At 48.5% G+C, this 14,874-nt stretch overlaps 1 protein-coding gene across 2 annotated transcripts in view; it reads left to right on the top strand.

Moving 5' to 3' along the window:
* The window catches only part of ABCC1 (ATP binding cassette subfamily C member 1 (ABCC1 blood group)), a 137,824-nt gene that overhangs the window by 94,243 nt on the left and 28,707 nt on the right, over positions 1-14,874 (top strand). For both annotated transcript variants that reach the window (XR_014017680.1, XM_081257428.1), the window contains exons 16-19: positions 1,610-1,736; positions 4,993-5,169; positions 7,064-7,231; positions 8,954-9,137. Coding sequence is in view for 1 of the 2 variants with exons in the window: in XM_081257428.1 (XP_081113554.1) it covers positions 1,610-1,736; positions 4,993-5,169; positions 7,064-7,231; positions 8,954-9,137 (656 nt within the window). In the remaining variant the exon portion in view is untranslated. The remainder of the gene's footprint in view (positions 1-1,609; positions 1,737-4,992; positions 5,170-7,063; positions 7,232-8,953; positions 9,138-14,874) is intronic.

The following is a 14,874-nucleotide window of genomic DNA, read 5'->3' as shown; positions in this document are numbered from 1 at the left end:
TTTAGCTTTTCTCTCTAGCCCTGCTTCACAACTAAATAGTCTGTACCTGTGCCCCCATCCCTGCCTCCATCCTTCCAGTCTCAAAGACCTTACCTTCTTGTTCCAGTCACCCTTCCTCACCCCTTGAATCCCCCACAAATTTCTCCATCCAAACCTTTTTTCTCCTCAGCCTATAAAATATTCCTGTCTCGCCTGGACGATCACAGGAGCTGCCTCACTGGGCTTCCTGTTCTGTTCTGGCCCCTTAATCCATTCCCCTCCCGGCACAGAACAAAAGAACAGTCAGTGTGACCACGCAACAGGTACACAGGAATTAAACAATGGCAGCAAAATCCATCACCCTTTCCACCAATATGTTGAAATCATAATAGCAATGGCTGGAAGGCAGTCGATGTAGGTGAACCCAAGGAGGCCCTGGACGTACCCGCTCTTCCCCAGGTGGGTGGAATCCCAGCTCCAACTTTGCTGTCCGCGTTGGAGGGGCCAGTCTTTCTGGCAGTGTTGAGCCTGTTTTATTGTACTTCGATTACTGTTATCTGCCATAGGGCAATTTCTGTAGAGACGTGTTTCTGAAACTCAGATTCACCCCCTGCATGGCTCCCAGCTGGGAAGCGTGTCCTTTGAGGCCCTCTTGGGTCTGGCTGCCACCCACCCGCCTGTTCAGGACTGGCCTTACTTTCCCTGCCTCATCTTGTGTCGTCGACGTGTCCACCCCTGATCACGCCTGTGATTTCACACCCATGGGCCTTTCCTCAGGCTGTCCCCTGGGTCTGGGGCATGCTCACTCTTCCTCCAGAGTTGGTTTTGGGGTGTCCTCTCCCTTAAGCACCTGCATCACGCCCCCAGGCAAAGCTGATCCCCTCTGCTTGGCCCCCTTATAGTGGCTTAGCCCCTCAGGTCTGTCCCACGGGATCTGTTCTAAAATGCAGGTGCATAGAGTGAAGTAAGTCAGAAAGAGAAAGACAAATACCGTATGCTAACACATATATATGGAATTTAAGAAGAAAAAAGATGTCATGAAGAACCTAGGGGTAAGACAGGAATAAAGACACAGACCTACTAGAGAATGGACTTGAGGATATGGGGAGGGGGAAGGGTAAGCTGTGACAAAGCGAAAGAGAGGTATGGACATATATACACTACCAAACGTAAGGTAGATAGCTAGTGGGAAGCAGCCGCATAGCACAGGGAGATCAGCTCAGTGCTTTGTGACCGCCTGGAGGGGTGGGATAGGGAGGGTGGGAGGGAGGGAGACGCAAGAGGGAGGGGATATAGGAACATATGTATATGTATAACTGATTCACTTTGTTATAAAGCAGAAACTAACACACCATTGTAAAGCAATTATACTCCAATAAAGACGTAAAAAACATAAAATAAAATAAAATAAAATGCAGGTGCATCCCGGCACCTGTCATGGGCCTCAGGCCCAGGGGCCTCTGAGACAGTCCCTGAGCTAAGCTCATCGTAGACGCGGTAGGAGGAGTTTCCAGACCTCAGAGGCTCGCGACAGCCCTGCCTTCTGTCTCTCTCTCCACTCAGGGGTCCATCCAGCTTGGGCGGGCTGAGCACCCCCAGCTGAGCCCCGGGGTGTGTCGTGTCGTTTCAGCATCACTTTCTCCATTCCGGAAGGTTCCCTGGTGGCCGTGGTGGGCCAGGTGGGCTGTGGGAAGTCGTCTCTGCTCTCAGCGCTCTTGGCTGAGATGGACAAGGTGGAGGGACACGTGGCTATCAAGGTAGGAGGCCTGGGTGGGGGTGGGGTAACTAATGGCCAAGGGGGAGGCCAAGGGCAACATTGTGTTCTCTTTTATGACGACCTTGTTAATCAAGTGGGAACAGCTTCATTCTTTCTCCTCTGTGCCATCCTAGGAGGCAAGATTGTGGTGTCATTTATTTCCCACTGTGTCTCAGCACCTAGAATAGTGCCCGGCATGTAGTGGGCACTCGATAAGCATTTCCTGGAGTGTGGTCTGCAGCAAACTCAAACTCATCTTGCAGGATATTTGGGGAATAAAGAGTCCTGGGCTCAAACAAGCTTGGGAAATACTGCATATTCTGATTCCCTCCCTCTTGGAGACTTATAAGAAACATTAATAAAGTAAAGGCTCTGAGAAGTCCTGCAAGGAGAAGAAACCTATTTAACTTTGGTTAATCCAGCGTGTCCCAGACACATCTGTCTGCATCTTTTTGTTGTCTGTGTAGCAACTCCTTAAATCCCTAAAATTATTGTCTCCTGGAATCTACTTTTGGGGATGCTGGTTTGTGCCATTGTTTTCATTTCAGAGCAAAATCCTTTGCTGATTACATGATGCCCTTGAGCCTAGTGTGCCTTAGAGAAAGCATATATTACAATAGTTGGGTCCAGACTAATGACATTTAGCCGTTGTTTTAAGAAATGACCTATCATTACTTTCAAATATACATTATAAAGTAAGATTAATGGGCAATGTGAGCTAGGTTAATGGAAGAAAATTCCAAATCACGGTGGGATCCACATTGTGTTCTGTTTCACTAACCCCGGGTTTCCACAACTGCAGCCCTATTGATATGTCAGGCCAGGTAATCTCTGCTGTGGAAGCTGTCGTGTGCATCGTAGGATGTTTAGCAGCATCCCTGACCACTACCCACTAGATGCCAGTGGCAGCCCCAAGTTGTGACAGCCAAAAGTATCTCTAGACATTGTCAGATGTCCCCTGGGGGGCAAAATTGCCCCCAGGAGAGAACCACTGTTTTAAAGTAAAAATGCCTTAAATACAAAGATATGATGGATCTAAAAAGTGAGGGTGCTTGAGTATTTGGTTTGATAAGGTTATAGATTTATTTGTGACTTGTTTTTTTGCCTTGGTAAGGGGAGTGTTAGAAATGTTGTCTAAAACGTTTATTTTTTTCTAAATATTTTAGTTGGTAGGGCTTGTGCATACTGTGTCTGAATTATCTTTGGGTTGTACAGTGAGGCTTTGTGACAGTTTGGCCCCTTTAAGTTAGGAGACTGGAGTCAGCAATTTGGTTATTTATCTGAGAATGAAGGAGAAGAGTTGGGTTACCTGGGTTCCATTCCCAACCTTGTCCTCTTAGAATCCCTTTTTGAAGAATCTTTGATGGCTCCCCTTTGCCTTTCCAGTGACGCCCATACTCCTCACTAGGACCACCAGCCCCCCTGCCTCCCAGCTCATTCCTGTCTGTCTTCCCCTCACAGCATGTTCCCGTCATACCAGGCTTCTTGTTTTTTGAACTTGCCGAGTTCCTCTCATCTCCAGGCCTTTGCACGTGCTGTTCCTCCGACTGAAATGCTCTTCCCTCTTCTCTTTATCAGACCAAATTATTTTCACCTGTCAGTGCTTGTTTAAAATTTTTTTTCAATTACTAAAATACATGAAACAAGTGCCCTCCCCCTAGCCTTTATTCTTATGCCACTCTTTTTTTTTTTTTTCTTTGCGGTACGCGGGCTTCTCACTGCTGTGGCCTCTCCCGTTGCGGAGCACAGGCTCCGGATGCGCAGGCTCAGCGGCCATGGCGCACGGACCCAGCCGCTCCGCGGCATGTGGGATCTTCCCAGACGGGGGAACGAACCCGTGTCCCCTGCATCGGCAGGCGGACTCTCAACCACTGTGCCACCAGGGAAGCCCTTATGCCACTCTTGACACCTTATATTATGTGGAAATAAAGACAACAACTTTAGAAATGGATAATTTTTATACAGACATCCTTGGTTAAATTTCATCAAGGAAATTTCCTCAACGACTCCTTCCCTGATGTCCAAACTAAGTATCCCCCCCTTTTTTTTTTTTGCGGTTCGCGGGCCTCTCACTGCTGTGGCCTCTCCCATTGCGGAGCACAGGCTCCGGACGCGCAGGCTCAGCGGCCATGGCTCACGGGCCCAGCCGCTCCGCGGCATGTGGGATCTTCCCAGACTGGGGCACGAACCCGTGTCCCCTGCATCGGCAGGCGGACTCTCAACCACTGCACCACCAGGGAAGCCCCTAAGTCTCCCTTTTTATTTAAAAAATTTTTTAAAATTTATTTTTGGCTGCACTGGGTCTTCTTTGCTTCACGTGGACTTTCTCTAGTTGCAGCGAGCGGGGGCTACTCTTCATTGTGGTGCACAGGCTTCTTATTGTGGTGGCTTCTCTTGTTGCGGAGCACGGGCCCTATAGTACGTGGGCTTCAGTAGTTGCAGTGCATGGGCTCAGTAGTTGTGGTGCACGGGCTTAGTTGCTCTGTGGCATGTGGGATCTTCCCAGACTAGGGCTCGAACCCATGTCCCCTGCATTGGCAGGTGGATTCTTAACCACTGTGCCACCAGGGAAGTCCCTAAGTCTCCCGCTTTTAAAAAAAAAAGTATTATTTTTTTATTGATGTGCAGTTGATTTACAATGTGTTAGTTTCTGGTGTACAGCAAAGTGATTCAGCTGTATGTGTGTATATATACTCTTTTTCAGATTCTTTTCCATTATAGGTTAAGTCTCCCTTTTTAAAGGACTTTTTTAAAGTCTCATATTTTTCTCTCTTAGCATTTACCACAACAATAATCAAACCATTTTCTTTTATCATTCAGGTACTTCCCATTCTTGGGAGTTAGGAGGTTTTTGTTGTTGTTTATTTTAAAATTTATTTTATTTTAAATTTCTTTTTCAATTTTTTAAATTGAAGTATAATTGATATACAATATTTTATAAGCTACAGGTGTACAATATAGTGGAGATAAGTGTTTTGTTCGCTGCTGTAGGCACTTAGTGAATAGTTACTAAACATGTAATTGTAATCTCATCAACGAGGATTTCAGCTCTCGAACTCCTAATGTTGGGGCTAGTACGGGCTCTGATCCCAGATCTGGTGACTGTAGTCCTTTGGGACTCGGCTTCCCTCTTGTTAAAACCATAGATGTGATGAAAATGTCTTGTGAAGCAGGGCCCTCCTGGTGGGTGGGTAGGCCGGCTGCTGTCTTGTTCACCAAGTCTGTCTGTCTTGCTGCCTTCTCCGCTTTCCTCCTAGGGTTCAGTGGCCTACGTCCCCCAGCAGGCCTGGATTCAGAATGTTTCTCTCCGAGAAAACATCCTTTTTGGACGCCAGCTACAGGAACGTTATTATAAGGCTGTGATAGAAGGCTGTGCCCTCCTCCCAGACCTGGAAATCCTGCCCAGTGGGGACCGGACGGAGATTGGTGAGAAGGTCAGTAGGCTTCAGCATGGCCCCTGTATCAGTCAGCTATTGCTGTGTAACAAACAACTACAAAATCTGAATGGCTTATGATGTTAAACACTGACTCTCCTACTTATGGGTGAGTCACCTGTGACTGGTGACCCAGGCTGGGCTCAGCTGGGTGGCTCTGCTCCATATTGCCGGCCAGCTGATCCTGGCTCCAGGCTGTGGGTTGGCTCAGGTCTGCCCCACGTGGCTTCTTGCTAGGGCCTAGGTGAGGGGGCAGCAGCTCCACAGGAGGAAGCTCTTCTAATGGCGGCAGCAGAAGCCCAAGAGAACAAAAAAAACCCGTGATGTCCCTTAAAGCACACTGTCCTTTCTACCCACAAAGCAAATCACTTGGTTGAGCCCAAAGACAAGGGACCAGGAAGTGCACGCTACCTTTGCAGTCATGTGACTTTGTCACATGACCAAGGGCACTATACAGAGAAGAGGGGTGTCAATGATTCAAATGTCCACAGTTCCTTTCAAAACTGTGATAATGGTAAAAATATTACAATAGCTAACACTTACTGAGTAATTACTATGAGCCAGGCACTGTGCTAAACGTTTTATACGTATTTTGTCCTTACAGCAAGCCATGAGATGGGATTTACTCTTAACCCTATGTAATGGTTGAGGAAAAGGAGAGCAAAAGACTTGCCTGAGCCCCTTCCCACCTCAGGGCCTTTGCATGTGCTTTCCCCTCTGCCTGGCTGGCTTGCTCGAGTGCCCCCTAGTGGTTACGTGGTGTGTGCTCGGGGAGTGTGAATGTTCTACAGCTGCACCGAAGAGCTTTCCCATCTTTGCTTTTAGTTACAAGCCAGTGGCTCCACTAGCTTTCCTAGTTGGTGAATGATTTCTTTTATTTGAGGGAAATCTGAAGCTCCTTGGAAAGAAAAAACAAATTACTAGGATTTTCTGGGTGTTCAAGTAGAAAAGGAGCCTGAGTTATTGCTAGTATAAGTAGAAAATAACTCAGTGAGAACTGAGTTTAAGGATACAGATGCATCTCCTGGAATCCAAGGGCTGGAATGTGATGGGGCTCACAGGCACCTGGGACAGGCAACCTGGTTCCTCCTCTGTCTTTTGTCTCTGCTTTTCTGCGCAGCTTTGTCCCTTTTTTTCACAAGTGTCTGTTTCTGCCACTTGGAGACTCCTCACTTTCACTGTTTAGGTCCCAGTACCAAATTCTGGAGGGAGAGGACGTGATTGGCTTAGTTTGGGTCTGGTGTCTGCCCTGGGCCAACAAGCTGTGGCCAGAGGGACCCTCAAAATGAACCTGGCTGCCAGGACCCCACCTCAGAGCATGGAGAGGGTGGGCATCTCTTGGGAGAGGGGCTGGGCAGTTAGCCCATGTCCACTTTGATTCCAGCCAGATATGGAAGTCATGCTGGGTTGTCTGTTGCAGGAGGGCTGTGTGGGCTGTGCGCCCTGGTTCAAATTAGAAAATGGTGCCCTTCCTGCCGGCGAGTGGGACACAGGCTGGACTGCAGCACCCCCAGGGCACAGCCTGCCTTGACTGTGTGGCTTCACCAGTGAGTGATCCAGAGTAAGAACCAGACTCCAAGATCAGGAGCCCTCCCTGTAGCTAGCACTGTGCCACCAGCCTCTCTTTCCCAACTGTGCCGAGTACCCTGCTCAGCAGTGCCCGGAGGCTCAGGTTTTCTCTTTGCCTGTTTTACATTTGAGGCCAAACCCCCGGCCGGGACTTGAACCCACATCGGTGCAGGTGTGATCTCACGCCGTTGCCGCCTGCTCCAACTGTGGGTGGCGGGTGCAGCCCTGAAGGGCCTACGGCTGCCGTCTCCTGCATCCCGAGCAGGTGGCCCCCCTCTGTCTCTGCTTCCCAGGAGGCCCACCCTTCTAACGTGTCTCTCCCCAGGGCGTGAACCTGTCTGGCGGCCAGAAGCAACGCGTGAGCCTGGCCCGGGCCGTGTATTGCGACTCCGACATCTACCTCTTTGACGATCCCCTCTCGGCAGTGGACGCCCACGTGGGGAAGCACATATTTGAAAACGTGGTTGGCCCCAAGGGGATGCTGAAGAACAAGGTAGCTGCTGCACGTGTGGCTCGGGGTCTGGGTCTGGCCGTCGCTCTTTGGTCGAGGCGCAGTGTGTCCCCTTTGGGATTCCTTAACTTAACTGGACTCGAGAACATGTTTCTAATCCTTCCCTTGGCAGCCTTCCCGGGACAGCCTTCTTGCTCTTGTCTTTATAGGCGGACGTCCTCGGCACTGACTGGAAGTCATTGCCTCCACTTGGCCAAAAGAAGCCTCTCTTCCTGATTAAATAACGGGGGGTGGCTTCGCAGAGGGAAATCCCACCCCAAGATCCCCTGTCAGCAGGGAGGCCGCTTTCCCTTCCCTGCTGAGATGGCCATGGGCTGAGGGACAGAGGTTTGAGCAGGAAAACTGCCACCACACCTTAACGTGACAGGAAACGGTTCCTTTCCTCTTTTATTACTTTTAAATTTATTTGTTTAGGGGAATTATAGGGGAGAGAGGTTAACTGGCTCTTTCTCCCCGTCCCCCATTAAAAAAGTAACACATGCCCATGGGAAAAATGTAGCAAATTCAGAAAACCACGAAGGAGAAAAACAAAAGCAGTTATGCATAATCCCCCCACTTAGAGATTTTTGTATTTCTTTCCAGTCTTTTTGCTGTGTATATAAGCTTTTTAATAGGATTATCACATCATGCCTAGATATAGTAAACCTCATGCCACTTAACGTGTTGTAAGCATTCCCATGCACACCACAAAAATTCTGTATAATTTTTAAATATTAAAAAATTTTTTTTGCTGTTGTCAAAGTAACATATGTCCATAGTAACAAAACCAGAGAATACGAGAGTATATGTAAAGTTAAAAAAATGATTCTCCCTCATCCTGCAGCCCTAGCTCCTCTGTGGAAAGCAGGGGCCAGCAAATCTGGCCTGCTGCCTGTTTCTTGGGCAGCCCACCAGCTAAGAATGGTCTTTACGTTTTTAACTGCTTGGAGAAAACCTGAAGAAAAATATTTTGTGACAGGAAAATTGCATTAAACTTACATATCAGCTTCCATAAATAAAGCATTATTGGATCACAGCCAGCCCTCTGTTTATGTCTTGTGTATGGTTGCCTTCAGACCTGGCAGCGACCAGAGGGCCCATAAAGCTGAAAATATTTACCATTTGACCATTTAAGAAAAAGTTTGCCAACTTGTGTAAACAGTTTGATGAACATCCTCCCAAACTTTGACATCATTAGATAAAATGTATACACATGTACAAAACTCTGTACTCTTTGGGGAGGGAGAAACTTAAAAAAAATTCAGCTACTGCCTGCACATTTTTTGCAGCAGTGTCATTCTTTTATTCATCTACACATGCATGGTTCCCTCCTTCCCTCTCCTCCAGATCTTTGTTCAAAAATAACCTCCCTCCCCCATAACCCTTGTTAAAATTGCACCGCCCCTAACCACCTCGGTATCCCTTCCCCTTTGCTAACGTGTGCTCACCATCCAGCACACAGTGTTTCACTTACGTCGGTCATTTCTCCCCCGACCCTGGAATCTGGGGGCAGGAATCTTAGTTTCCCTCCCTGCTGCCCCCCGACCCCAGCTCCCGGCACATGCGTGTTGAATGAAAGCACGTGCGGATTGGAATGCTTATGCACGCTTGCATCCCAGGCGCGTGTCCATCTTAGAGTTGAGATCTGTGTCCAGGTGGGTGGAGGGGGGCGGGGAATTTCCCTCTCGCGCGCATGCACTGATGTGGCTGTGGCTCTGCCCGCAGACGCGGATCCTGGTCACGCACGGCATCAGCTACCTGCCCCAGGTGGATGTCATCATCGTCATGAGTGGTGGCAAGATCTCCGAGATGGGCTCCTACCAGGAGCTGCTGGCCCGAGACGGGGCCTTTGCCGAGTTCCTGCGCACGTACGCCAGCGCCGAGCAGGAGCAGGGAGAGCCCGACGACGGTAGGACCGCGCGGGGCTCCAGCGCGGGTGGTGCCTTGTCCAGCCCCAGTTGTCCCCTGGAGGTTTCCACCAGCCGCCCTGACAGCTCATCAGGGCATCAGATGGGGGGTTGGGCCAGGCGCCCTGAGGAGCCATCTGGAAGGGCTTTCAGGGCTGAATTGAGAGGGGGCCCCAGTGCTTTATAGCCAGGTCAGCAGAGCTGGACGCAGGTCCGCACACTTTTCTGCGATGAGGCTCTGTGCCTATTGAGTTTCAGGGTCTTGGTGGCAAAAATGGAGGTAGTGATAATTACAGTCTTTCTGGCTCCCAAGAGGCTGTGAGAAGCCAATGGCATTTGTGCCATAATCCAGAACAGATGTGAGGGTCATGAGGCCATACGTGGTGGCAGAGCCTGCAGGCTGGAAGTTGGCAGGACCTGGCTTCGAACCCCAGCTGCTGCTCTTTCCAACTGCGTGATGTCAGGCCGTTGCTGATAAAGCAGTGTAACAACAGAACCAACCTTCTGGCACTTGGTGTAGAATGAATGTGCTAGATTACTGGAGCCTTTGGCACGGTACCAATGACAGCTGCTGTTATTACTTCCCTGGGAAGCGTGCCCCTCTGATGTCCCCATGCACTTGGCATCTACCAGGTCCAGGTAGACCTGCCCACTTCCCAGCCACCACACCCGCTCTGTCCTCCCAGGTCAGGACTCTGAGAGCAGGGATAGTCCCAGAGGCACACTTTGAATTCTGGGCTGGGAGCTCATCCTGTCTTTATTTGAAGCAAATGAGGTGAGGCTTCTGAGAATCCTGTTCTCTCTCTTATTAGTTGGTTTAAAATTCAGGGAATTGGTTGGCAGCCTTTCCAGGCTCCCCTGTGTTTATGTCAGATTGGCGTCTGGAATGGATCCTCTGGTGGTCCTCCTCGGAGCCTCGACCTGAGTTAATACGGAGAGGGAAGAGGTCACCTGATGCCTTTTCTGCTTTGGTTTCAGCTGTTGCTAAAAAGAGTGGAACTAAAGAGAGGTCACCTGTCCTACTCCGATCTCCCTCTTTCAGGAGCTAATTACAGACTCCCTGAGCCTCTGGGGTGTGTTTGTTACATGCTTAGTCCCCAAACAGGTCTCAGACTGGCTCTACCCCAGGGTGGGGCTGCAGGACTGCCTCTTGCACAACTCCTGTGGGCAGAGTTGTCATCGAGGTGTCTGTGATGTAAAGACACACAACAGTGAATGGTTGTTGACTGCTTACTGGGGCTTCTGTCCTCGACAGGGGTTATCCTGTTGACTCCTCCTAACAGCTTTTCATGAAAGAGGTAGGAAGTGGTTCCCAGTTCACTGGTGAGGAAGCTGAGGCTTAAGGAAGCTTGTCCCTTCTATGCCTGGGGCAGGCGGGTCCCTGTCCCTGTGAATGGGGCCGATCACTAAGAAAGCTATTTACTATTCATTGATTTAGTCATTCAGTAGATGTTTACTGAGCACCTAATATGTGTTAAGTGATTGTATTATTTTCCTAGGGCTACTGTAACAGAGTACCATCAGCTGAGTAGCTTAAACAACAGAAATGCTGTCTCTCACAGATCTGGAGGCTGGAAGTCTGAGATCAAGGTGTCAGCAGGGTTGGTCCCTTCTGAGGGCTGTGAGGGTTCCATGCCTGTCCCCCAGCTTCTGGTGGTTTGCTGGCAATCTCTGGCATTCCTTGCAGAAGCATCACCCCAGTCTGCCCTCATCTTCACATGGTGTTCTTCTCCTTGTGGTGTGTCTATCTCCAAATCTCCCCTTCTTATGAGGACACCAGTTATATAGGATTAGGGTCCATCCTCATGAGCTCACCTGAACTTATTACATCTACAAAGACCGTATGTCCACGTACAGTCACATTCCGAGGTACTGGAGGTTAGGACTTCAGTATGTGAATTTAGTTGTCGGGGGGGAGTATAATTCAGCCCATAACAGTACCGCTCTAGGTTTTGAGGAGACAGAAGTGAACAAAATATAGGCAAATCCTGCCCTCGTGGAGCTCAGAATCTAGTGGGAGAGAAAGACAGTAAGCAATCAGCAGATGAAGATGGTGTCATGCAGCATTAAGTGCTGTGAAGGAAAGCACGTAGGGTAATGGGCGGGGGAGTGATAGGGGTTCGGGCAACCCAGGCAGCGTGGTCAGGGAAGCCCTTTGTGGGGAACAGTGTTCTGACACAGGGAACAGCACAGGCCTCAGCCCGGCGTGAGCTTGGTCTGTTCAAGGAACAGAGAAGAGGCCAGTGTGGCCACACCGTGGTGGGCAAGGGACAGGGTGGGAGACGAGGCTGGCAGGGGTGTGGGTGGTTACCCTTCGGGGCCTTCAGGGTGAGGAGTTTGGGTTTTGTTCTCAGTGCAGCAGGAAGCCACTGAATGTCACAAAGGGGAGGGCACACAGCGAGAGTGCACACCTTCATTCCTCTATGTTAGAGTTTATTGGAGTCCTCATAGTTTTTAATAAGTCCCTTGTTGAGATATAATTCACACACCATACAGTTCACCCAATTCAATGATTTAAAAAAGAAAAATGCTAGTATTTTATTTGTGCAGCCATCACCACGATCAATTTCAGAACATTTTCACCCCCCTCAAGGAAACCTCATACCCATTGGCAGTCACTCCCCATTTCCTCCCAGCCCTTCAAGTCCTAGGCAACCACTCATCTACTTTCTTTTTTTTTTCTTCTGGTTTTGAGGCATAATTGACAAAGAGCACTGTGTAAATTTGAGGTGTTCGGCATGATGATTTGACTTACTTACATCCTGAAATGACCACAGTAAGTTGAGTGAACATCTGTCATCTCATATAGATATGAAATTAAAGAAATAGAAAAAATTTTTTGTCCTTGTGATGAGAACTCTTAGTACTTACTCTCTTAACAAATTTCATATGTACACACAGCAGTTTTAATTATATTAATCATGTACATTATATCTCTAGTACTTATTTATCTTATAACTGGCAGTTAGTACCTTTTGGCTACCTTCATCCAATTCCTCCTCCCCCCCTCCACCTCTGGTGAACACAAATCTGATCTTTTTTTCTCTTTTGGTTTTTTTTGAAGTATAATTTACCTGCAACACTGTGCTAGTTCCTGGTGCACAGTATAGTGATTTGATACTTCTATACATCACAAAGCGACCGCCACACAAGTCTGCTTTCTGTATAGATTTGTCTTACTCTGAACATTTCATATAAACAGAATTCTTTAACGTGGTCTTTTGTGACTGGCTTCTCTCACTTAGCCTGATGTTTCCAAGGTCTGTCTGTGGTAGCTTGCATCAGCACTTCATTTCTTCTGATTGTTGAATTGTAGACACACAACGTTTTATTTATTCATTCATCAGCTGATGAGCATTCGAGCCGTTTCCACTTTTTTGTCTATTATGAATAGTGCTGCTACAAACCCTAGGGGTTTTAAAAGAAAAGTATTTTCTTTTGCCAGTGCAAGATAGCTGACGCTCCCTCCAGCATTTAAACTCTAGGTTGGAATGAGTTTCTACATGTTCATGCTCCTGTGGTTGGAAGGTTCTGCTGTAAGTCTAAGCTGCTTTCCTCTTGCTGCAGAGTCTCCTTCCTTGGATTGTCTCTTAGCCCAAGTCAAGCCAAGGTCACACGATGGGTGGTGGCAACTTCAAGATCACTGTATTTCACCGGCCTGCTTGGTGGGCTGCATTTAGGCAAAAATAACCCTCTGTGCTTTCTAAAGTGACGTGTGTGGGTTTATCTGAATCTTTTTCCCAGAATGAGGTCTCTGTCTCCCCTTTCTATCCAGCTGAGCAGGGACTGTCCTTATATCTTGTTGAGTTTTCTCCCTTCCCTTCCTCCCCAGCCACCCGCATATCCAAAGCAGGTTATGCAGAACATGGAATGCTGCCAGTTAAAAAAATTTTTGTGTGTGCACGTCAGCACTTAATTTAGTGGTGAAAATACCATCCACCACCCTAGCTCCACTGTGGGTTTATTTCCCCAGTTCAGCCACCCATCCCCAAGCTGGACAGGTCACAGAGGTCTTCTGCCCATGGGTCTAAAAATCAAACGCCCTCCCCGCTTTCTTTCCACCTCTGTGGAGGGGCCCCGGCGATAAGGCTTGGCGTCAGGGTCCAGTCTTGCTCAGCTGTAGTCAACTCTGAGTGCCAGTGACCTTGGATTTGTTTGAACCACATTTTTGGCTCCTTCTAAAGGGAAACTTTTGTTTCCTCATTGGATTAATCAGGTCTTTTTTAGAACACGCAGGCTGAAGGACAAGTGTCTGCTGTGAGGGGATTCTTTCTCCCTGGGATGGGGAATAGGAGCTAGGCTTGGGGTCGGGGGAGACTGAACCCTCCCCAGGGATATGCATGATCCTATTTCTAGGAGACTTTTTGTTTGTTGGTTTTGGTTGCAAAGAGAGTTACAAAGTACTTCATTAACTTTGTACTTGGAAGGTATAGAACATTTTTATTGTCTCTGGTTTCTTTATTAGGAACCTAAAACCTAGGATGGCGGTTTTCAGTAGAGAACATTTGTGCCTCCCGGGGACACTTGGCAATGTCTCGAGACATGTTTGGTTGTCACAGTGTGGGTGGAGGGGGACACTCCTGGCATCTAGTCGGGAGAGAGCAGGGATGCTGCTAAACAACCTGCAGTGCACGGGGCAACCCCTGCTGTCCCCCAGGAACGGAGAACCACCCAGCCCACGCTGTCAGTGGAGCCGAGGGTGTGAAAGCCGCTCTGCTTTGACTTCTCTCTGCCCGGGTGCTTCCCTTGTCATCTTGGGAGAAAGACTTTGATTCCAGCGACCTGGCCGCTTTTCAGAACCTTATTGGAGACATCTCTCAACCTTGTCACTCATTTTTTCCCCTTTTTCAGATATTTTGGGGAATTTTTTTTTTTTACCTGATTGTAAAATCACTATGTGCTCCTCCGTGTAGACAATGGCAAAGTGTAGAAAAGCTCCCAGAACCAGCAAAAAGAACATCCTTCTGCTCTTGCACTGCCCAGAGGGGAACTGCGTTGGCATTTGGCCTCTTTCCCACCTGTCTTTCTAGCCCAGGACCTTTTCCCTGAGAAGAGTAGGGTCCTAGGGTGTGCTTTTGTCATCAATTCTCCTGTCCCTCTTTTTGTTTCTTAACATCAGGTCCCAGCCACCTCACCATGTTGCAGAAGTCTGTTGTAAGCACCGAACAGCAGCTGGAGAGTCTGTCAGATAGATGGCACATTCCTCCCTGCTGTCCTCAGTGTCCGTGTTTCTTCCCCTTTTGAGTCTGAAGAACTTGGAGGGCCGAGGCGGGAGGATAGGGCTGGGTGATGTAGCCGATCGATTCCGTTTTTGGTCAAAAACCAGCCGTTGACTGTAAAGCAGTGACTTGAATTCTTCCCTCAAGGGGGAGGCTTGCCTGCTGGCTCTTGCCCAAGCTGAGTTCCAGAAACTTCTTGAGAATAAACAGCGAGCCTGCGAGGTACCCGCCTTGAGGGTCAGTAGCTGGCTGAACACACGGCCCGGGCAGTGCTTATGTGGTTCAAAGGCTGGGGTGGCGCCTGGCTTACTAGTATCACAGGCCCGTCCCTAGTGCTTACAGGCACTCAAAGAAGAGTCATTGGGTTGCAAGTTTTATGTCTTTGCTTCTTAATTATTTTATAGCACCCTCCCTCTCCCAACCCCCAACCATTCATATTTTCTCCTTACCCTGCTTTATTTTTCTTTGTAGCATTTAAAACTGCCTGACAGTATATTCTGGATCTACTACTTGATTATTG

This window comes from Mesoplodon bidens (assembly GCF_964165515.1).
Source record: "Mesoplodon bidens genome assembly, chromosome: 15".
Lineage (NCBI taxonomy): Eukaryota > Metazoa > Chordata > Mammalia > Artiodactyla > Ziphiidae > Mesoplodon > Mesoplodon bidens.
This window is presented reverse-complemented; position numbering and strand designations above follow the sequence as displayed.